Consider the following 24033-nt stretch of genomic DNA (forward strand, 5'->3'; position numbering starts at 1 on the left):
CTTAATCCGGTGGTGGGATAGATGGAGGTGCTGGTGAAGTTCTCAGACCTTAATAGACTGTGGAATTTGAAGACATGTGTAATTCAATATTTGGCCGCTTGGGGTGTGGTATGCTTTTCGAAAAGATCTAACAAAATTCGCAGCCTGTCCATTTAAGGTCACACAGCCTGAATTTTGATGGTATAGCGTTCTCATACGCAGCAACGCATTTGCTTTCGCTACATTCCCTTTTCTTCCTCAAAATTGTTAATTAAACATGGTGACGTCACCACCCTCACAGGAAGTTACGAATCGTCCCCCCATGTCACGTGACGTTGGCATTTCCGACTCTAGTAGCCGAGGTCTCGGTAGCTATGCTGTCACAGCGACATTAAAACAAGTTATTTGTTTTTATTGGATATATTTTAGCCATGCAATTACATGTTCATATGACTACGTAGAGAAACAGCCAGGTCCATTAGTTTAAAAAATCTAAAACAAGGATGGATGCAGTAAACGCGTTCAACATGGAGGTAAAGTTTTCTTCCGTTCGAAGAGCAAAAATGAAGGCTAGCGCTTTAGGCTAATGTTCGTCAGCTTTGCTGCGTACGTTGAAGCAACGTTAGAGCCATTTAAGTCTAAATATGTCCATTTTCGGAGTGTTTGTGTGGTTAAATCCAGCTAGTGTAAACGCAAGACGATTTGTTTTCATGCAGAAGGCACCATTGTGCTGCTGAAGCTAAGTAAATATTTGTAGGCCTGTCATTTCAGTATCTCTAAGCGGCTGACCACTGAGGCCACTTAGCCTTGACAGATATCGTTTTTACTGATGAAGCTTCATTTTTAATTTAATTTTGTGAAACTTATGCTTGCTTCTGACTATTCTATCTCTCGGCACGGTAAATGTTTCGGTAGTAGTTTAACATGAAGTCAGAATGGCTATGAACATTATCACCAATGGCGGCACAACATCATTTCGATGTGTTTCCTGAGAGCCAGTCTGTTATTGAGTGGTTTTAAGTTGATTTGGGGGTTGATATTCGACTAATCCACGCAGGATTAATTATTAGAAACACTTTGACTTTACTGAATTGCCTTAATGTCTATGCATTTTCAGTTGGAATACACACAAGTCTATTTTATGACGTTTGATGGGCTTTTTATGTCTACTATAATTCACTTAAGTCTATTTGGGAGGATATAATAGTTATTTAATTATTAGGACTTGATGTATTCGTCTGTATTTATGGGTAGCCACACTTAGTCTAACACAATGTTTAAGTGTGTGTTATTTCACCATATTAATTATTTTCTTATATCTCTTTTAAGTTGTTCTCCATGATTGACATGAAGCCTCCAATATCCCGCGCTAAGATGATGTCGGTTACAAAAGCAGCCATTAAAGCGATCAAGGTAAACTCTCCAACTTAACAAAAATTCACACGGTTTTGGACCGCAGGTGTTGACCTTTTAAAACTCAGTTAATGTTAAAACTCAGTTAATGTTGTAAAAAGCGTTGTGCATAAAGAGGGTTGTTTAATGGAATAATAGCCTCATACAAAAGGGAGCACATGCTGGTTAATGCATCTCATTAATCCATAGATGTATCAAAAGCTTCCCTAAGTTGATCCTGGACAGTGGCACAGCTCGTTAGGGTCTCGAAATAAACTAAATGAAGTCGACAATAGATTTCAGTTATAGGGAGGGTTTTTAATACATTTTTCATATTTTCTTTAACATTTTTTTGTGTGTGTCTTTCATCAGCTTTACAAACATGTTGTCCAGATTGTGGAAAAGTTTATCAAGAAGGTATGTACTGAGATGTTGTATGTACTTAACCTAAAGTTCAAAATACAGTCCAAATAGCCATTGTGTAAGGAAAATAATTATCAATTTTTTTTTTTTTTCTAGTGCAAGCCAGAATTAAAAGTCCCTGGGTTGTATGTGATTGATTCGATTGTTCGACAGTCACGGCATCAGTTTGGTGTCGACAAGGACGTGTTTGGCCCCAGATTCCTGAAGAACTTCACTGAGACTTTTCAAAACCTTTATCACTGCCAAGGGGAAGACAAGGTTTTCTATATTTGTGCAGCTAGAAATTTTATTGAATTTAACTGAATGTTGTGCTGAAACTCTCTAACGTTTTCCAGACCAAAATAGTCCGCGTGCTGAACCTGTGGCAGAAGAATGGGGTGTTTGACACAAATATACTCCAGTCTTTAGTAGACATGGCAAATGGAAATATTTCTCCTAATATAGTTGAGGGTAATTAAATGCACATATTCCTTTTATCACAGTGATTTAATACTCCCATGTACACACCTGATTTGCCTTGTTTTAACTGTCCCAGCTGCTCAGACACAGCTGCCCGTCACTAGTCCCACAGTTGTGTCCAGTGAGCCCCAGCTACCCACGACTGATGCCTTAGCTGCTGTGGCACAGCTGTTTCAGTCACAGCATGGACAGGAGGTAAGTTTATTTTTAAGTGCCCCTTTATTTTTTTTAATCTTGGCATTTCGGAAGCTTTAAATGAATCATCTATCTTCCAGCTGCAGAGAATACTCCAGAATTTCCAGCAGGCAGATAAGACTTTTGCAAACAACAGCCTGACCCCACCACATATGCCTGTGACCCCGCTCGGCTCCTACAATGCACACAAAGAAAAGAAAAGCTCTTTAGCAGAGGTAATTATTTGGTTATCTCAGCGTTATTACATTCATTTTGGGGCTCCTGTAAACTTGACATTTGTGTAACATGTAACTGTATTTCCTTAGAAACTCCTGGACCGATTTGAGTATGATGATGACCCAGAGGATGTAACTGCTAAAGAAGGAAATACTCAGCCACAGTGAGTACAAAAAATCTTTAAACTTTATAGTCTACTGGGTCTAAATTCTATATACAATCTTTTTTCATATATTTTTCTGATTTTCTTTATTTTTTGTAATACCTTCATACCTGTTTTCTAATTACAGAGGTATTTCTGAAAAACTGATACTTGAGAGTGTTCATATGTTGGCCCAAGCCAGTGGTATACAGGTACCAAATATAGCTTTTGTTTAATAATTCTTATTATGCACTTATTTTTCAATTATAGTTAATACTGTAGCTTTATCGAGTTTAAGTTTTAATTGTATCAATGTTTTGGTTTCATTCTGTAAAATCTCACCTATTTGATGGTGCAATGTTTATTTCTGGTTTATTGTTTTGTTTTTTGTTTTTTTCAGGATGGTAAAATGAGTCATGCTGAGCATCAAACACTACCAGACAGATACCATCCCATAAATGATGCTTATTCATACTGTGAGGTAAATCTTAAATACAAAGCTCTACTCTGCTATGTAACATTTACATATAATTTTAAGCTTAAAATGTGATCTTATGTGTAATAGTCAAACAATGCCTTGTACAGTTTCTGCCTCATATTGCAACACATCCCCTTATCGTTTCAAGAAATAATGGACAGCTGACTGTAGGTTGTTGAAGGTTGCATAGTGTTTATAGAAATATGTTAACTTAAATTAAATGGGTCACTTACTATGAAATCATCCTCATCGAATCTATCGTTGCGTAGTGCTACGAATGCCAGTTTTTTGGTCTTCACTCATGATTAATCTGATTATCGTTGTGAGGAAGTGACTGAAGTTTCCACTCGATAGCCTGAGAAAATCGAATAATTACCACTGGTAACAACATCTTTTTTCTGTAGGTATATTAATATAAGTATATATTAATGACATAGCCTGCAGATCTGTTATGTCTGTCTACCACAGATTAGCTGGCCTTTATAATAAGATGAATCTTACTATTACTTACTTACTGTTACTATTCAACATTATCTTTAAATTTGTAGATTACTGATTCTGTTTTCTAAAGATTGAGACATATGAGCGTGGTGATATATGTTTATTGTCAAACGGTGATCTTACTGTCTTTTTGCACTTAAATTTGTCAAAAACCTGCTGCACAGTCATTTTGCCATGTTGTCACTTTAGGGAAGTTCAAGAGAAGATTCGGGTTTTATTCAGGAAGGGAGACACAGAAGTTATAACAGGCGATCAGGTTCGAGGTAAGAATTTAGATTTACTTTAATGGTTGTAATGTTACTTCTGTAACCTTCTGGAGGGTAGTAAACCAGTGTTGTAAACAAGATGGAGCTAGGTCCAGCATGATTCAGTGATTTGAACAATAAAGCTCTCGATTTTCCTTTTGGTTGTATCTGGTGCAATAAATCCCGACAAAGATGAGGACTGTGTGTGTTATGTAAAAATAATGATTTCAGGACATGTCAGACATCCTCATTTCATTTTTTTCTCAGGGGTGAATGAATTTATACCTGATCTCACAGCATAACATTAAACTAATGATAAGAATCCTCAATGCTGTGTATTTATGTCTTCTTTTTCTGACTTTATTACAAAACTATTATATCATGTAGTGTTATTTTGTGACACCATGTCCAATATGGTGTGGTTCAGATCTCCAAGGAGAAGAAGATCAAGATCGTCATCCCGCTCCAGGAGGGGTAGGCCTGAGCATTCCCGACCCAGGGAAAGGCGTTGGAGGTCTCGTTCTGGTGACACAAGTGAGAGGGAAAACAGAGAGCGCAGACAGAAAGGTCTTCCTACCATAAAAAGCCACACTCTCAGCGGTATGTACCACTGCCAGCAGAGTCCAGTGTGTGAATGTATCATCCAGTCAGGTATCAAAGCTTTTTCGGATGCTGCCTCTTGGAAAATGTTGCTAATGCAGTTTTGTTTGATTTCTAGTTTGCAGTACTACACTATGGATTGGACAGCTGGACAAGAAAACCCAGCAGTCTGATGTGGTGTCCCTTTTAGAAGAGTTTGGCCAGATTGAGTCAATTAATGTGAGTTGGGGTGGTTCGTACGTCTGAGTGTCTGTGCTACTTCAGCCACGCAGCGTTAGGTATCTGGAGTTTAAACTTTGCTTTCTTTATATCCAGATGATCCCTCCGAGAGGCTGTGCTTATATCGTCATGGTTCACAGACAAGACGCCTACACAGCCTTGAACAAGCTCAGTCGGGGATCGTACAGAGTCAACCAGAAACCAGTGAAGGTACGTAAACTAGAGTTTATCTCCAGTTATTAGTGATTGAATGGAGTCTTTCACACATGCATTGACATCCTTGTCTGTTGAGTCTTGTCTGTTGCTTATTGTTAAAACCACCATAACTAAATATTCTATTCTAAATATTCTTTTCTAAATAATGTCTAATGTAGATCGCCTGGGCCTTGAACAAAGGTATAAAATCAACTCACAAAAAGTTCTGGGATGTAGAGCAAGGAGTTACCTACATCCCCTGGAGCAAGGTCAGAGTTGAGGATTTGGAGAGCTATCGGGAAGGTGGTACGCTCGATGCAGACACTTTAGATCCAGGTAAAAGTAACTACACTTAATCCCTCATGAAGACCATTGGCTGCAATCCCCTGATCTTTTCATTTCCCTTTCTATTGTCCACAGCCTGGAATATTGCCAATGACCTTAAAATGGTGGCTGCAAATGGAGCATTGGAAAGTATGTCAGTAGATGGAGTCTCGCAAGTTCAGGTAATGATAATGCAGACATTCAACACCTTAATTTTGATATTCCCAGTTCTTTCATTTAATTTGGTTTCATTCATATTGTATTGGAGGGTTCCAAATTATTGTAGAGTATGAATGGGAAAATGAAACGCATGAGCAGTGGAGCTTATCTGTTCTGCCTTCTTACTTTCTCTCTTCAATAAAGGTTCCTACAGAAAATCTATGCATGTAATTTTGAACTTCTCACCAGATGTGAGAAGACATTGTGGCAGCTTCTTTGGAGAAATACTTGCTCATTTATACACATTTCTTTAACCTTCATCCGCATCCTTACAAAAAACGAGTCCTTCCTTGGCATCCGAGAAACGGTAACTTGTCATGATTAACCGGTAATAAATGTCAATTTTCTATCAACATACCTCAAAGAGCAGCAGAAGGTGAAAATGAGAGCACTCTTAGGGTGTTTGCAGGCTGTGAAAGTGAGTCAGGAATTTAACACTAAAGACTTGACCAAACGGAAATCTTCTCAGTTAAGGTATGTGAACAAATGCGGTGTCTTAGGTTCTACTCCTTTTATTACCTGTATGTATATATATATTTTTTTTAAATAGCATAATTATTAATTAATGAGGTAATAGGCGATATTCACTTATTTGCCATGATCCATTAATTTCAGTTTCATCTATATAATAAACTTCCTGAAATAGAAATCCCATAAGCTCCTCTGCTGAGTCACATTCAGCCTCAGAAATGACTGTTGCTTTCTTCACTTCCTAAAAAAAAATGCATTTTCACTTACCTTGCACCCTGCAGTAACATATTCAAATAAAGTATGACAATAAGACAACCTACTGTGGTATATGTAGAGGGCACCTTTGTAAACCTTTCTTTGTTTCCAGGAACAGCCCATTCTTCAGAAAACTAGGATTTGGTCATTTGTATCGGTTCCCCCCTTTATTCTCAAATTCTGCTATCAACGGGCAACAGATAAGTTTATAACATCTGGGTGACGATGTGCAAACATACAAGCAGATGTGAGCCTTAATAGTCCAATCATTCCATGATAAAGACGCCTCATGAACAGCTGCTAAATAAAAGAAACTAGCTTCACGGTCATCCGGCCGCCTTTAGCTGGGAAAGTTGCACTCTTCAATGTGAATGGTTGCACACAAACTTTGAGCTCATGGGTACGTATTGGATGCCCATGGAATTTAAAGGCCACGATGGAAGCAAGTGTTTTCCAGTGACAAGGAAAAGGTAAGCCAGAATTCCGCCAATTATTCAACACGTCTCGCCAGAAAAATCAGAACCTGGACAGGCTGCAGTATCTGCTTTTCTTGTTCTTCACAAGAGGAATGTTGCCAGGTTGAGAATCTGTTAATGGATGGAGGGCAAGAAACCCAAGGAACATCCTTCATGCCGTAGAATCTATGATATCCTTTTCAACGGTGGTCTCTGGCTTCAGGTTCACCTGTAAGTTGTAACATTTTGTATAAATGTAACATTGGTGTACCTAACAGAAGCAGAAACAAGCCAAGAGACGTGTGAGGACTCAGTCCACTTGAGATAGATATTTATTACATTTATTTATTAATTAAATATTCCTGAGCACACCGTAAATGATCCTAAACCAATGTTACGAGAAGCAACATTCTTAAAGTTAAGCTCACTGCTGTGATGCTCTACAGTGATTTTAGTGTCACATTGGTTGGGGAACACGATCTTTATTAGGAACCGGCTTGTCGTCATGGCCACACGTCTCTACATGTCTTATAGGTTTTACTCTTGGCCTTCTCTTTAGATCTCAATGTAGTAGAAAATATCCCAGGGTTGACACTGAACAAAAGCTTTGACAACATTCTGGTGTTCCAAAATTTGCTCACTTTTTTGAGGTCTCTATTAGACATTTTGTCTAATAGGTGCAAATTTTAAAGGCCCTTATCTATATTTCCTGTGCATCAGAGATTCCGTGGCTCTTACCTGAATAAGTAGGTGCTGGTTACAAAATGATCCTTAACAGGTTTATCAGGGACTTCTATCCTGTGACATTCTGACTTTCACCATTCTATTTAAACCTTTTGCATTAATATAACTGAGTGAGACACCGCCAACTCCAACAGCTTTACGATACACGGGGAGAAGTTTCTATCTTTGTATTAATGTATATTCCACAGAAAGGTGACAGCTCCCTCTTTCATGACTTGGCTGGTTTGTTATTTGCCTGATGTGGCTGGCACACCTGGTCTGTGTCGGGGTGCAGATTTTTAAAAGGCTACATATCCAGGAAGTGTCACATTAAACCGATGAAGGTTCACTTGTGCTGCGGAGTGGAGCAGGGACATGGTCAAGAAAAGTGATAATGAGGCACGTGGATGGAACGCAAGGCAGAGTTTGGTGGATGCTTGAGTTGTTTTTGTCCAAAAAAAGGAAATGCAAGTTAACCATCCTATTTCAGAACCTGTTGCAGTATTAATCATGATCAGTCCCAACTGTTCAAAGATGATGTCCACCTGGGTGGGTTTCATTAGTTCTGAACAGCAGCCCTGTTAAATTATCTCAGTTATATGTAATGTGATAATCTGCAATTTTTATCATTACCTTTAAGACTGCGCCCTTATATTTGAAACCAAACGCCACCTATTGGACGAATGCTTTATTTGCTGATGATGTTTTGATGGGCAACGTCACACAATGAACATTCTGTGTGACAATTATTAAAATATGCACCGTACAGTTTGCAATATCTTAGAAACCATGATTTTTAGAGGTGCAGTGCTGCTCGTGGCTACACAAGGCTTTAACTGCTAAAATAAAACACGGCAAAGTAAAAAGCTACTGAACTTTGCCTGGTTAATGCCTTGTTTTTAAATCTGAAACACTTGTGAACTTAAATTATGAAGCACACTTAAAAATATCAATTATGAATTGCAAGTTGATGTTGCACCCTCCACACACACCAGCCAACATGCTTTATGTAATCTCCTCACTACCTTCAAATGCCTCTCATGACCGCAGTCTGTATAAAAAGCTGAATGCCAGCGGGGAGCCCATTTCACGGCAGCACACGGGCGTTAACTTTTCTGGCCAGTCCAAGTTTGTACATGCGGATCGTGGTGTCGCAGCTCGTTCTCGGGGTTGCCTCCCCAAGGGCGATGTGGGAGCGTTTGTATCCTGGATGTTATAGCTTCATTTCTGCACTGTGGGAGAAACGGCAACATCCGTATCTGTTGCATCTCATCTGGAAGCGGCATACTTGAGGTTTGTCAACACGTTCAGAGCGTATTTGATGGCAGATGAAAGGATCGCTTCAAGACTCCGGTTGACTCTTTTTTTTCTGTCTTTTAAGCGCGGCCCCTTTTTGGCCAAATGTTTAAAGCATTGCCTGCATCTGCTGCCTTAATACACTTTCACAGAAATGTCAGCGCTTTGATCAGCCTGAGAGCAATTTTTTCTGAATCTGCAAACACAAATATGCAGGCTTTTGCATTACAGGACTGCAGAAAAACCTTTAGAGTTCGCTGCATCTATATGTGATATAAACAAGGCCTGTTTGACCTCTGCAGCCCTCTGTGCTCAGGGGGATCTGGGATGGGTCCAGGCAGGGATGTGAGCACCAAGACGGCCAGAAAATTCGGTTTTCTCGGACGCCTTTATCTCCGAATGCATTTGGCAATAATGCATCAGTTTTAAAGTGCGTGTTTGTCATGGCATGAGGTGTCCTCCATTAACTGGAAATTGACGCCCATGTGAAGAAACAAACAGGTTCTGGAGCAGAATGTGCTGCTTTAAAACATCCTTTACTGGGGTGTATTTCAACATGACCACTGAAATACTGACAAGCTGACACTTTTTTATTATTTATTTATAATAAATAGTTACAGCAGCTTGCCCTGTCAGTGCCTGCAAACCTTTATGTTTTAAAACCCCAACATAAATATGAATTCCTTAACAGGAATGAAAGCTTTAAATGCCTGTTTTGTGTTCAAAATTAATCTACAGTGTCTAAAGTTCACCGTTCAGAACAACACTGTAACACGCGGTCCAAATTTAAATTTAAAAAAATCCAGCATGTCAGTTTTATTGTTAGAAGTCCTACTTTTAAGAAGCAACAAAACACATCTGGGGCAGTGAGGACCCATCTTTCAGTCGTCCCCATCTACCTCCAACACATCACTGTCTACGTCTCGTTGCTATTTTATACATTGATTATTCAGCACATTGGTTCATAGTGAACTCTCATATCCTGTAAATAAGCTGCATTTTTTTGTTTCTATCTCAGTAATGGAACAAGGAAGCATGCTTCAACAGCTTTACTGAACTGCATATATATATATATATATATATGTATATATGTCTGTGTGTGTGTGTGTGTGTGTGTATATGTATATATATAATGTGTGTGTATATGTATAGTTACATGTGAGATTGTCCTGTGCGGTCTCATGGGAACAAATGCTTTAGTCTTTTCCTCTGTTTTGATGCGAGGTCACTTTTCAAGGATATGAGGTCAAATTTTCAGTTGCCTCAAGTAATCCAACAGTGTTCTCAGTCCGCGCGTGGAGAACGTCAGACTAACACACGTCCTCACAAAGGTGAGTGTTCCACAGACGGTCTGACTGGACTGATTTGGGGTGCCCCCCCGCCCTATGTGTCACAGGTTCATGTTGATCTGAGCTGCCTTAATAAGAGGTAGTTTAAAGAAGTATGAGAAAAGAACTTAAATAAGCTTTTATTTAATCTACAATCTTTGATATTGTGCTTGATTCATGAACTTCCTGAGGATTTCCTTTAATAATGTCAGATATCTCTTATAATTTGCCTCCGCTCAGTATGCACAGATGGAATATAAACTATATGTTGTGTGAGTTAGTTATCAGCAATTAATAGACGTAATATAGCTCCAAATCTTGTCAGTTTGAAATTTCATATTTGGTAAAGAATGTGAGGAATCGGACATGTCTCCAGTAGTAAATACCCAGAAGAATTTCAACTATAAATGGAGTTGGATTAACATTCAAATTTTATGTCTTCAATGATGCCTTTATCTCTTATATCTAACAATAAGGAAACCCACAATAAGTTGCAATTTTGGCTCTTCAAACATGACTATTGATTTAGGTCATGGATGATTTTTTTAAAATAATTATGAAGATTTTTCTGTCATGTTTGAATAATGTGCAGTTCAGCTTTCATGTTTTAAATTTCTCTGAAAAACATTTGTATGAAGAAGATTATTTGTTTCTGTTCTCACGTTCTTGATAAACCAGTGTGGAGTCTGATTTTCTGAGCTCCCAAAGCGTGAGGTCAAAATATCTTTGCTGCCCCCTTGTGGATGAATGTGTATGTAATAGCCCCTTCCCCTCTCTAATTATTGAACAGCAATTTTAAAAAAGCATCCAATGCCAACAAAACCTTAAGCACCAATATTCTACCAAGGTTTATATTTTTATTAGTTTTCACCTGGTAGACGTGACAACATCATGACTGATGTACGACTAATCTGCTGGTCAGTGTTTGGATTGAAAGTCTAAAATAAATTTATTTTGCAATTTTATATTCTTCAAAAAAAGATTTATATAACATGCAAATATTGTGTTGATGTGTTTTATTGATATGTCCAGTTTACGTAGAACAAACCGCTCCACTGTGTTAATACTGTCAGTTAAGCTTATTAAACTGTATGATTATGAGCCTAATTTGTAAAACCTTCCACTAGAGGGAAAGTGTCCAGTTCTGTTCATAAATAGAACATTGACAGCGTTCTGTGCTAGGAACAGGAGTTCTTTTCTTTGGAGCATCTACCTTTATGACAGAATGGTTCTAAACGTTTATCTTTCACCATCTAGTGGACTTTGGCCTTTACTACATTTGACCGTGACTTTTTTAAACACTATCTGAAGCAAATCTAAAAAAAAAAAAAAGATAAGGCAACTGCAGGTACAGTACAGTTATCTCACTGACACATATTGACCGTTATATATAATCATAGCTTGTAAAGTCAGTGTTTTGATTATTAACTGTAGAATGTGCATGTGTGTGTCACAACTCCATAATCCACACTTTTACCTTTTTCTAGGGCCTATCAGGTATAAATGTTGTATTAAAAGGGGAAACACTAAAGTATGCATTGTTGTTCATGTGTTTTCTTTCATCTGAAGCCTTTTTCATTTTCTGCCAGCACTTGAAACTGGTGGAAATAATATAATCAGAAGCTGTTGATGCCGTTCTTTCCTTAATTTGACTGCTTTGTACTTAAGTTTCAACCCAATATCAATGATATTGTGCATCTTTGTCTTGCAGACACAGCCCCTTGATCAGGCAACACCCATCGGGAGTCCGCTTCGCTTCACTGGAGCCGTTGTCATGCCCCCTGCATCCATGCCCCCTGCAGAAACTGCTTTCATGCACGTGGAGATTGAGCGGACAGTGTTGCCACCAGGTAAGCCATTTTAACAGAGATTAGAAAAGATAACCTCCAATGCTCTACCAGAATATGTTTTTGAACCTCTCTCGACTTTTAACTCTGCAGGAAATGAAGAGGATAGTAAAGCAAACGATATCCTTCTCTCCATGCGTATGGTCAACCAGCTGGGGACTGTTTTGACCATTCCTGCTCCCCGGTCAGGTTTCCCTCATCTGCAGCCTCCTGCCAGCACCCCTGGGCCTTGCCCTTCGCCGTTTCTCTCCCCCCCATACATGCCACACTTACCGCCACAAATGATGCACAGGCGGCCCGTGTTCCCTCCCGGGAGGTACAGCGTGGCCGTGCCCTTCCCTCCCCGCGACCCTCTTTTTCATCAGCACCCTGCCATGGAACCAGAAGGCATGGATGATGGAGAAGTAAGGCATTTTGGAAATGGAAATCCAAGGTTTCCACATCCACGCTTCCACAGAGGGAGTTGGTAGATGCGATTCTTCTCTCTCTCTCTATTTTTTGAAAGCCAGGAATGGACATTGTCCTGAACCACTGTGACGCATAGTATCGTGGGCTACTGTCAACCAACTTTTTGGAGACATTTCTACCAGAATCATTTTTAAACTCAACATTCTGACATCTCAGGACTGGACAAGAAACTGTCCTGTATGTTCTGTAGTGGCTCGATATTGGTTGCTCTCATTTTGTACAGTGTATTTAAAGTATAGTGTCATTTGTCGCAGTCTGTAATCCTGACAGTTGGTGATGGATTCAAAGACAAAGTTTGTATTTTTTGCTGTTTTTGTCGATGAAGCCACCATAAAACTCTTTCATAAAGATTTCATATTTGATATTTAGAAGAATGTTAATTATTCCACACTTGTGCTTACATTTTCTTTCAGCAGAGAAGTCAGATATGTTTGTAGGAGAGAGAGTTTTGTCCTTTAATTAAAAGGCAGGGTAAATTTAACACGGACGGCCTCTGCTGCTGATGTACAATCTACTATATTAAAAACTGGTATAAACTAATATCATGGTGATTTTATTTTGTTGCGGTTAAAAAATATTGTGCACTTGGTTGATGAACACATTGTGTTACAAAACAGCTAAAATGTCTTTGTGCTAACTAATTGTTAATATCATGATAACCGCTAGCTTTGAATTAAATAAAAACGTACTGGCCAAAGCGATTACTAAAATATGAAAGTATTGCGTTAGGATAAAAAGAAATTAAGTCAATTCTTATTGGCGCCACCTGATTGGCTGACTACAATGAGTGGTAGCCTCCTAGTCCAATTAGATGACGTCCGGGAGGTTTGGCCCCGCCCCCACGGAGCGGAGAAGCGTCCTCTGTCAGTAACCTGTTCCAGCTGTGGCAGAACTCCTGGCTCAGGTTACAGCAGCGCACAGTTGCAGGGGCAGGATTCTGGTTCGGAACAACTCCAGTCAAGACGCAGCCGTGACTCCATGTCTGGAGAGGACGAGGCTGGAGACAGCTCTCGACTTCTGAGAGGAGGAAACAACTCCTGGACGAAATCTGGATGGAACGAAACTGCGACAGGACTTTAATCTGTTTGAGTAAGAGGCTTTAATGCATGCGATCTAGATGTCATAGTTCAGCCAATGCCTTCTAACATTAAGCCCTTGTAGGTGTCGGTGTCTGAAACCGTCAGCGTCTGATCACGTCTGATGTTTCACTTATTGCGCAATCGCCACTCGAAAAGTGTGTTTCATTCCCAGATTTCCGCGTTTGCTCCGACGGCAGCGACGGTTTCTAATCTTCCTTTTCCTTTTCCTTTTCCTTTTCCTTTTCCTTTCTTTTCCTTTTCTAATGAAAACCAGATGTTAACCACCATGTCCGTCTTGTATAGTCTGCAGCCACAGAAGGAGCCACATTATACACCATCATTCACCACCAACCGTGCAGAGACTAAAGGCGTGGGGCAATCATACATTAGATTTGAGCCATTCTGATCACATATCATGCACAGCCGGATCAATATTTATTTGCCACACTGTGACACAGTCATGACTTTGTAAATGTGTGTGAGTATTTGCCTGACTTTTTAGTCGAGCAGATCACTCAACAAACGCCAAGCAAACCAATCCTTCCTGTCAGAGCAGCTCGTAAGTTTCCAACATTGTTAGCCGTGTGGTCAGAACTAGACAAGCTGCATTGCGTGATGCACTTGCAGCAACCTGTTGGACCTATTTGTCCTGGTCGAAATGTCCCATCATGTGGTAGTGACGCTGCACATTGTGGCACAAGGAATTAAAAGTAAATTGTATCTTCCAAGTGTCCAAGCAGATAAAGTTCCCTGTCTTTGCTTCTCAAAATGAAAAAGAGGGGTCGTGGCTATCAAACAGAGCGTGTAACTTGTTGTGCAGGACTGTGAGATTCCTCAGTCACATGCTTTAGTGAGAGGAGTGTTGCCAAATGGAACTAACAACATTAAACAGTAAAAAACTGCATTAATGTAGTTCTTGGGTGGAGGTTTTGCATAGATTACAAATGACAAAGAGGATTCGAGGGGACTTCATGACTTCCAGAGAAGCCTGATTTAATTAGAAGCAACCAGTATTTCAGCCTGTGGCAATTTATAATCCATGAATTCAAAAATAGTCTCTAGATGGGGTATACAGATAGTTTCCAGTGGCTCTTTTTTGTGTGTACAGTTCCCATCATCATCTTTCTCACTCTTCTACCCAGAAATGGCAACAAACTCTTTCAAGCGTTTTTGTGGAAGAGTCACGAGTCAATGTAATGATTGCATCGGCTCTTATTTTTAGCAGTAGGCTCCTGGAACGAGCGTTCAACAAAGACGCCCAGGCAGCATATCGCCCAGCTCATTTGAAATGGCAGCTTTCTGGAGCTGCGGGACATTTATCTGCCACTGGAACACAATTTATGTCTCTATAATGGAAAAAGTAGCTGGAGCAGTTTCAGGGTTTTCATGCCCCACCATGACAAAAAAAAAAGAAAAAAGGCATGAAGAGAATGCTTGGTTGTGTCAGTGGAATTCCCTTCAAACCCCCATCGTGACCAAATTCCCGAACAAAGGAAAGGAAGGATGTGCCAGAAGTTATTGTGAAACATCATCCGAAACCAGTTCTGAAGGACATAAAAGGGAAACAGCAAAGGCCTGTATGTAGTTTTTGGTTAAACACACCCTGACATTGCCTACAATCCATAAAGGTTTTTTTTTTCCCACAAGATATTTGCTTTCCTAAGCTGCCAACTCCTATTCAGAGGCAGCCAGGGCTTTTGTGCACTAGTCTTGGCTTTTCTCCCGTAAAGAGCCAATTAATTGTAAAATGCTGGAACCAGTGGGCATTGTTGCGCCTTAAAAGAATCTGTGTGAGGGATTAAGAATTCAGCGGGCAGTCAAATGTCATCCAGAAAAGACAAATCCATCTAGTCCACAATTTGCTAGGTCAAACCTTAACTGTGGATGACGTTTACTGCAAATCTGGTAACATTGTGCGCATTCCTACTTTCAAACACAGAGAAAAATGCCAAAAATGATCCCATGAACCACAACAGATCCTCGATAAAGAGAAGGAGACAATCCAGTAAATCACGACAGGTTTGCCTGTTAAATATTACGAACAAATATTAAGTTAAATTAAACAATTTCATGGACTTGTTGAATTATTGACTGAACCACCTCTAAGAAAACGAGAGGAAATGACAGTGAAATCCAGTTTGCCACAAAATCAACAAAGAGCAGATGGAAAGTGCTACACTGGCACGTTGAAAACGATTATGGTGAGGCAACGGGCGGGGCGAAAGTGAAGCAACGGGCGGGGCGAAAGTGAAGCAACGGGCGGGGTGAAAGAATTCCTGGACAGTTTAATGTGTGAGTGATCAACCTGAACTTTGTGACAGTTTAATCTCATCTCCTGTCAGCCACTCTTGACCAAGATAAGAGTCCTAAGGAGTGTGAGTGAGAGGAGCGGAGAGGAATGTGAGCCTGTACCAGCCACTGCTAAACATGACAAATCCCAGTTACAGCAGCATGCAAACACACCACGTGGGGTGGACCATCATGCACCGCAGGCGGATTTAGACATAAAACTCCTCTCTCCTCTAAAACTCCTCTACATTAGTCACAACTAATGCTAAATGTTATATAAGAACAGATAGGTTGTCATTAAAAGGTATTTCTAGGTCTGCCAGCTATTTAATAAAGATGCGGATCAACAACAGTTCTGTTTACAAAGTGTTTCCTATGAAGAACTCACACTCAATTGTGAGCTAAAGCATTTTTCCCCAGAATTGCTGTGAGTCAATAACAGTTGATTCTTTGCTCCAGGCAAGGACTAACCTCACCCTCTGCATGTCTGCACCTCTTTGTCATTCAATTTTTCATACGCTCAACCACCTCAACATAGACAGTATGGGCGACTGTACATCATAGATTGTTACACACAAAATAATCAATCTCGATTTGAAAGATAATACAGAAAAATGCAAGAGGATGCCACCAGATATGCTAACATGCCCATTTATATATTAGTACTACTATTATATTTTATAAAAGACCTGAGTTCTTGTTCATTTCTTGCTCGAAATGTAAATATTGGATGTGCTTGGCAAGGCAGTGCACAGTGGTATTGGTGAGTTATGTCACCAATGGATACCAAAAACCACTAAATACGTACGACCACCCTTTTTCAGCATATTCCCTCAGGCTTTGAGACTGTTTCCAGTATTTCTGGCATTCCATTAGATATTTCTTTCGTTTCCTGCGTCGCTTAAATGGATACTGCTTTGGATTTTGTGAAACATCGCTGCAACATAAAATGATAAATGAACTTTGACCCAACGACGGGTTTTTCCTGTGACCACGAGCACATCCGTCTGCTGCTGGCATCCAGACAGACAGTGATATGTGTAAGAGGCATTCTCACCTGTGTTTTTGTCTCAGGAAATTAAACACTGGCATTTTTTTCTTTTTTCTTTATTTCTTTTTTGTGATATCATGTGGTAACAGACCTACAAGTGTTACATGCACTGCAATACAGCCATGGTATGAGGAAACTCACATGTTTGGGCATGTAGACAAACCAGGTGGTGTGTTTCTGGAGTGAGTAGGTAGAAAGGGAAGGGCTGAACTGATCTTTACGATGCAAAGCAGTTAGATCTGTTCTACAGTTCAACGGAAATTGAACTGAGAGCTCGAGCCAGTTCATAGAAACATTTATGCTCTTTTCTGTTGGATTTAAAATGTATAAAGTGCTGGCTGTGACTCTGTCTTCTTGGATTGTGAATATTCACAGGTGGATATGATGCCCTCCAGACGGCTGTGATGCATGTTCATACTTTCCAGAAGCAATAAATCACCTCACCGCCATGAGTTCCCAGACAAGTTTTGGCAGCAACATGCTGTGTAAGTTTTGCACAAATCTCATTTTGGTTCGTTTATTTGAGGAGAATGCAAGCAAATTTTTGTCTTTGTTTTCCCTGAAGTCCAGTCCATTAACGATGACCTGAACGCATCACTGGCCACAGCAGATGAGTTATCGAAAGAGTTCAACTCCCTGCTGAAGGAGGTGTCCTCGGAAGAAAAGACTGGAACACAGGTTCAGTACCGCTGTTCTCCTTGCAGCTCTTTTATTCTCTTTAGTGTCTGTGTGATTCTTTAAATATTATTTTAAAATAAACTAAAAAAAGGATGTGTTGCCACGAATGCCCTGTAAACATAATACATTTGAAGGGCCACATTAAAATACATTGTGATCATTTATTCATTATTGAATAATAGATGTTTCTTCAAAATTCACTTAGAATCATTATAATAGAATAATCTTAAAAAGATTCTCTTAGCAATTTCTCTCATACAACTCAGCTATATGTGTCAGTATTGATTCACTATCCACCTCGGTATCAATATTGTTATCTGACTAAAGTACAAAATCCCATTTGTTCCACAGAGATATTTTCACTTTAATCAGTCGTTTTTTCCCCATCAGACCAGCCCTCGAGTTTCCAGAGAGCAGCCTCGGTCCATCAGCCCCAAAGTTTCAAGCCCACAGCGGACAGGCAGTGATGGAAGCTCCAGCTCTCAGCCCTTCTCTTCAAACTCAACAACTTACTATTCCTCTGACTCCATCTCCAGCGCTAAAAATGTCCCATCCTCTCCGGTCTTTACCACAAGCCCGCTGGCTTCCCCCAAGAGCCAGAGGCACGCAGCTTCTCCACTGCCTCGGGCTGGGTCTGACAGCTACCAGCATGGCCAGTATAGCCCCATACAGGCTCCCCGTAGCCCGAGGCCGCGAGGCCCGAGTCCTTCTCTGAGCCCCACAGCTCTTTCCTTTGGCCAGTCCTCACGGTCTGCCACCTTCCACCCCTCCCCGAACTTGTTGAACCCATACGATAACACTCAGATGGGCCGCAGGTCACCCCGGCGGGAGAGAAGCCCCTCCCCTCTGTCTATGAACCATCCCATGTCCAGCACGCTGCCACGAAATTTTGGATATCGCGATCCGGGTAGGTGGCGTTACTGGCAGCCGGCTAGCTGCTGCCACGTTTGTCAGTGGAAAATGAATTACATATTCTCAACGGTAATCACTCCTTTTCTCTACCCCTCTCAAAGAGGGTGCACAGCAGCACAAGAGTCCCAGCAAATGGAACGAAACAGATCTGGATGTGTCCTATGAGAAGAAACCTCACCACACCTATGACAGTTGGTTGATTTTCTAGCTCAGCTCATCCACTCTTTTAACATCTGTACTGCACAGTAGGAGTTGTATAGTGACCCAAGGACAGACAATTGATTAACAGACCAAAGGAGCACCAGCCCTCGACTCTGTTTTCATAATGTAAACTTTTCTGTTCCAGAGACAGAGTGGGTCCGGCCGACTGTGCCAAGTAGCAGCTGGAGGGAATCTGACCTTGATGGCCCACCACCAGCTCCAAGCCCCAAAAAGGTATCATCACTTTTTGGGGTTTAAACACAAAGATTCGCCACCACTAAAACCATCTGCAGAATTGTAATAAGTGACTAGCATAAACTGATATAACGCAACCAGTATTAAGTGTCTTAGAAAAAATGTTATCTCTGTCTTTTCCTCCCGCTCCAGGATACTCGGGCTAAAGCTTTGCAGTTCTCCCCCAGCTCACTTCCCCGTAATGCACGAATATCAACACCTCCAGAGATTTTGTCTCCATCCCATTCCTCCTACACCGTCCAGCCCATCGTCTCCCGTATTTCCATTCCTCCGACCTCCATTCAGGCCCGCCAGCACAGGCCTATCCCTCTTTCTGTCATCATGCGTCTCCAAAATCCACACTGGGGGGCAATGTCAACCCGCCACCCCAGACTGGGAGGAGAAGGCGATATGGCAGCATATCAACCGGCTCCGCCCATGCCGAGGGAGTTCTTCAAAGAGCCCTTTTTCCAGCCTCAGAGGCATCCACCAGAGTTGAGGCAGCCAGCCGTGTACAGCGATGGTAAAACACGTCCACGAGACAAGTTTAGATGTCGGGTAACTTCAGCTAACACATGTGCTTTTTCTTTGTTTAGCGCTCAGCTCAGGGGATGTAGACGCTGAGTTGGAGCGGCTGGACTCGCCTCATAAAATGGCCGTGATTTCGGAGCATCCGTTCACCCAGTCTGAGCAGGCTGTAAGCCCAGCTCCCCGGCCTCTCAGCCCCACCAGGTTACAGCCAATGGTGGCTCCAGAGGCTCAGAGCCAAGAGATTCCTGACATAGAAGAGTTGCTCCGCATCCGGGCTGAAATTCCCCGGGCTTTGAAGAGACGGGGCTCCGTCGACCAATCGCAGCCCCTAAAAAAAACCTCACATTACCAGCCAAACCAGTACAAAACTCTAATCGACAAGCTGTTTAGGAAGAAGGAGCGCCGTTCGAGAGGAGAGCAAGGCAGTGACGCCAGCAGCTCTTCAGAAGGAGAGGAGTGCGCTATGCCTCCTTCTTTTACACCTAAAAAATCAACTGTGATCCCCCAGGAGGTCAGAGTAAGACATTCTCCCATGTAAGCATCTCAGTATAAATAAAAACGCCTGAAATTGTTGAAAGTCTGCTTCTGTTACGACTTCAGAGCTACAATTCCATACTCCGGAGGCCTAAAAAAGAACGTAAAAGTTCTGGGAAGCGAGCCCGGCTCAGTCCACACGTCCTGGCGTTAGATGGAGCACTGCACGGCGAACTGGAGACAGTGCAGAAAGCTGTGCAAGAGGTGCGTGCAGAGCTACTCTACACTAATCAGTGCCGCCTTCTTTCTGTCCTTGTTCCTAACTAAGCAAATCTGCTGTTCTGTAGATGACCGACCCGAGCCAACCCAACGACGAAGGCATCACCGCCCTTCACAATGCTATCTGCGGGGGTCACTACAACGTTGTGGACTTTCTGGTTCGCATCGGGGCCAATGTCAGTGCTCCAGACAGCCACGGCTGGTAAATATTCACATTCTTTCCGCCCGGTCATGTTGTCATTGCGATCGGCGACGGAGTCTCGATGCACGTTGGTGCTGACTCTTTGTCCCTCAGGACGCCGCTGCACTGCGCGGCCTCCTGCAACGACCGTCTTCTCTGTGAGTTTTTGGTGAGAAACGGCGGGGCGGTGATGGCCATGACGGAGAGTGACGGCGCCACTGCCTCCCAGAAATGTGACCCGTATGCTGTCAGCTTTGAGGAGTGCGAGAACTTTCTGAGAGGCGAGGAGTGCACACACACCTGCACACACACACACATGCCCTATGACATTGAAATGATTCTTGAAATGATATTTTGAAAGACAAGCAGGTCACGGTCGAAGTAACGCATCCTGTACAAACAGGGCGTCTACTTCTCTCTCCGGGACAATAAGACGTGCTTAAATATGTTGCATTCATGTGATTCCAGGTATGGAGGAGGCCATGGGTTTGGAAAACAGCGGGGTGCTGTATGCGCTGTGGAGCTACCCAGCTCAGGCGCCTGATGAGCTGAGCTTCAAAGATGGAGACATGGTCACCATCCTGCAGAAACCTGAGGGCTCAGACTGGTGGTGGGCCTCACTCTGTGGCAGAGAGGGCTTTGTGCCAAACAACTACTTTGGGGTAAGATGCAGCGATGATGTTTTAGACTATTTATCCCTCACTCCCTGCAAAAAACATTAATATAATTGTCTGTTTTTCAGCTTTTCCCAAAGGTTCGACCAAAGACTCTCTGCTAATCCATTTGTTAAAACTTAAATGACGACTTTGTATTCCAGCATGACAGAGTTGTTGAAATGAACTGTCTTTAGTATGATTATAGTTCTTCTGTGGGGCGGGTGAACAGTTTCTGATATTCCAGACAAGGAAATACTCAAGTTTTTGTGACAGAATATACTATTTGCAATGTATATGCTAAAAATTCTTTCCTGTAAAACTAAAACTAGACTTACATCGTGTATGTAAAGCCAAGGTCAGACTCTGCTTTTTAACAATGTTCCACGCATAAAGTCAACTTTTATATGTTAATGACAGATTAGAAATGAAATACTAAACTGTGGCTGTAGTGTTTAGTGTCCACTGCGTGTTGCTACATTTGCCAAACTGCTCTAAATGTTGGATCAAAAAAGAAAGGAAAAATAACAGGAATGATGGTCAGATGACATGAAACTGTATAGTTAGTACTGGCTTGAAGGGAAATGATGATTAAAGTTGTCCTCCAATGTGACTCTAGAATTTATTAGCGTATAATAAATATATTTTTAAAATGTGTTTGTCACGCGTGTGTGCATTTCCTCGTCAAGGGAATATTCACAGCAATATTCACAGCAATATTTAATCACCACGGGACCATTTTTCATCATAGGCCAGCAGGTGTCGCTGTAGTAATGTACAAAATGACAGATATTTGAAGACGGAGAGCAGATAAGATATTATTTATTGTTTGGCACCCGGTTTTGCTTTGTATTTGTTATTTTTTTATTGCTCTTTCTTCTTTGAAGATGATTGGTTTTGTCTTACATCACAAATGACCCAGATGATTTCTAAGATTTGTAATTAATCGTTTATTATTATGCATAAGGGTTATTACAATAAAAGCCTACTTACACAGTTAATATTTTTTAATGAAGTCTTTTGATCTGTAGCTCTCTATCCCACAGAAATTTAAGAAAACCAACAACTCTTGCGTCATCACAGTCCCTTATGCCTACGAGTGTCAAGGCTGCTTCATGCTGGTTTCCATTTTAACATTTTACTTATTTTAGTTTTAGGCAGATTATTAAAGAATAATCAGGATGTTAATGGGAATTCTTGTGAAAAAGAGAACTTAATTATACTGGTTCACATGTGGTAATCTTGTTCCGTGTCCAAACCTTTTCCGTTGAATAATCCAGCTGATTTCCACTGCCTGTAGCCTCATACATGATATTATGATTAAATTAGTCAAGAGTGCCAGATTTTGATTCATAAAAATCCTCTTATTTGCTTCTTAGATAAGTTAAAATGCTAAGATCTGCTAAACGAAAAAGATATTCCAAACTGAAAAACAAACAATGGCTTTAATCATTCTTTGTAAATTAGTTCTCAGAAATGAACCTTATATTCAGCTTACACAGGTGCTTGCTCTTGTTGTTCCTGGAGTGCAAGTGTTTGCAGCAGTTTCATATTTTTGGTGACGAGCAGTGACTGTGTTCAGGCCGAACTCATTTGATGGTTCATTGAAACCCCATTACGGCCTCCACCAAGCAAAATGAACTCTTATTGACACGAGCTGATGCCACTGAGTCCGAGGAGGGTGGGAGGAATCCGCCCTGCTTGGGAGACTTTTTAGTTTTTCTCCTTTTTTTTGTCTTATTCTCTTCCACTCACACTGATTTCAGAGATGTTGCTCTTTGCCCGTCAGGATCTGAAAATACTACCTGACCCAACAGGCCAGTGCTGCAATCAAGAAAACATGCAAGAGCAAATAAGAGAAGAGGGGATTTACAGACAGGAAAGGATGGAATGGAGGAGAAAAACACTCAAACTGTCACCAACCATAGTGCGATGAAGAGAAATAAAGAATACAAATGGAACAAATGCAACAAAAAGGATGTTTGTTTTCCCACCAACTGTCATCTCGAACCGTTGTGGTCATTAACAAGTGACTTCGGCGAGCAATGTTGTATGTTTTGGAAAACGTTCCTCTTGATGATACTTCTGAGGAGATTGGTTTTGTCAGCTTGGAGACATGAAAACGTACCACGGCGTAATCTGGGCACAAGAGGGCTCCATTATTTACACACAACAAAGAAGCCAATGCATTTTATCGCTACCACAAACAACTGGGTGAGATGAACGTCAGCATGGCGTACGATATGTGTGTCTGCGTTCCAACAGACTACAGCGGCCCTTTATTTGAGAGTATTGTATGTGACAGCCAGCAAACTGCCTTGAAGGAAGAGTGTGTGTGTGTGTGTGTGTGTGTGTGTGTGTGTGTGGGTGTGTGTGTGCGTGAGTGTGTGTGTGTGTGTGTGTGTGTGTGTGTGTGTTCTCTGCTCTTACACTAAGGTGAGCGGACAGATCTGTGACCCAGCAGAAGCTCTTCTGGAACCAGCCAGCTCTACATAAAGGGCACGCACCAAAAATGGTGAAACAACAAATACGGCAACATCTTACTGGACTTGTTCTGCTCCACCACTGCTAATTTCTTTCCCTCCTTCCTTGTTTTTTTTTTTTGTTAATTCAGATCCGTGCCGCCACTTTGCGCTCCCGTGGAGTGGTGAATAATAGAGGATGGCTCGTCCTCTCTCCTTTCCGTGGTTAATCAGAGCTCGCCTGGCCGACCCTTATCCGCCTCTCCTCACTTTAATAAATCATTCAGGCCTTGATGGGAGAAAAAAAAAAGCCCTTCATTGTAGGCTAAGCAGGGTTCTCTGGCACGAACCTTCCAACTCATCTCATTGTTAGACAGTCAACTTAAAACCAACCATGAGACCGTCAGCCACCTTCCTCTCCTCCTTCATCACTTTCAAAGGGGCTGGCTCTGGACCGCCCTCCTCTGGTTCCAAAGCATTTTAATAGTTATTTCATGCTGCCAACTAATGTGTGATGATGTCATTGCATCCATCTTCTGGATTTGGGGTCATTTTGGGATGATTTGAAAGCTTTTGCAG

General features: G+C 41.4%; 2 protein-coding genes across 3 annotated transcripts; both read left to right on the top strand.

Annotated features, from left to right (window-relative positions):
• Nucleotides 1-312: 312 nt before the first annotated feature.
• Nucleotides 313-12970, top strand: LOC101063067 (splicing factor, arginine/serine-rich 15-like). Its single transcript, XM_011608603.2, has 18 exons — nucleotides 313-512; nucleotides 1309-1392; nucleotides 1744-1788; nucleotides 1891-2052; nucleotides 2130-2244; nucleotides 2330-2448; nucleotides 2529-2663; nucleotides 2754-2827; nucleotides 2955-3018; nucleotides 3207-3287; nucleotides 3975-4048; nucleotides 4458-4630; nucleotides 4749-4849; nucleotides 4946-5059; nucleotides 5224-5380; nucleotides 5465-5550; nucleotides 11827-11965; nucleotides 12056-12970. Exons 1-18 carry the CDS (start codon nucleotides 483-485, stop codon nucleotides 12430-12432), a joined length of 2130 nt encoding a protein of 709 aa, XP_011606905.2. The 5' UTR covers nucleotides 313-482; the 3' UTR covers nucleotides 12433-12970.
• A 321-nt stretch (nucleotides 12971-13291) lies between these two features.
• ppp1r13l (protein phosphatase 1, regulatory subunit 13 like) lies at nucleotides 13292-21993 on the top strand. 2 transcript variants are annotated; one of them, XM_011608605.2, is made up of 13 exons: nucleotides 13292-13519; nucleotides 17225-17334; nucleotides 17415-17527; nucleotides 17918-18434; nucleotides 18541-18630; nucleotides 18786-18874; nucleotides 19028-19397; nucleotides 19471-19922; nucleotides 20006-20143; nucleotides 20227-20360; nucleotides 20454-20620; nucleotides 20808-21001; nucleotides 21082-21993. In XM_011608605.2, the coding sequence occupies exons 2-13, from the start codon at nucleotides 17298-17300 to the stop codon at nucleotides 21115-21117; spliced, it is 2337 nt and encodes a 778-aa protein (XP_011606907.1). In that variant the 5' UTR covers nucleotides 13292-13519; nucleotides 17225-17297; the 3' UTR covers nucleotides 21118-21993. The 2 variants fall into 2 exon arrangements, with proteins under 2 accessions (XP_011606907.1, XP_011606908.1); XM_011608606.2 differs by having other exon boundaries at nucleotides 13293-13519; nucleotides 19471-19916.
• Nucleotides 21994-24033: the final 2040 nt, after the last annotated feature.

Source organism: Takifugu rubripes, chromosome 11 (assembly GCF_901000725.2).
Source record: "Takifugu rubripes chromosome 11, fTakRub1.2, whole genome shotgun sequence".
NCBI classification, from domain to species: domain Eukaryota; kingdom Metazoa; phylum Chordata; class Actinopteri; order Tetraodontiformes; family Tetraodontidae; genus Takifugu; species Takifugu rubripes.

What these genes read in the sequence shown, in the direction of transcription:
- LOC101063067 (XM_011608603.2), top strand. Translation starts at nt 483, where the DNA reads ATGGATGCAGTAAACGCGTTCAACATGGAG. An exon ending in TGGAAAAGTTTATCAAGAAG is followed by an intron (nt 1,789 to 1,890) that starts GTATGTACTGAG and finishes TTTTTTTTCTAG; the next exon opens with TGCAAGCCAGAATTAAAAGT. An exon ending in AACAGGCGATCAGGTTCGAG is followed by an intron (nt 4,049 to 4,457) that starts GTAAGAATTTAG and finishes GGTGTGGTTCAG; the next exon opens with ATCTCCAAGGAGAAGAAGAT.
- ppp1r13l (XM_011608605.2), top strand. Translation starts at nt 17,298, where the DNA reads ATGAGTTCCCAGACAAGTTTTGGCAGCAACATGCTGT. An exon ending in TTTTGGATATCGCGATCCGG is followed by an intron (nt 18,435 to 18,540) that starts GTAGGTGGCGTT and finishes CCCCTCTCAAAG; the next exon opens with AGGGTGCACAGCAGCACAAG. An exon ending in TGCCAAACAACTACTTTGGG is followed by an intron (nt 21,002 to 21,081) that starts GTAAGATGCAGC and finishes TCTGTTTTTCAG; the next exon opens with CTTTTCCCAAAGGTTCGACC.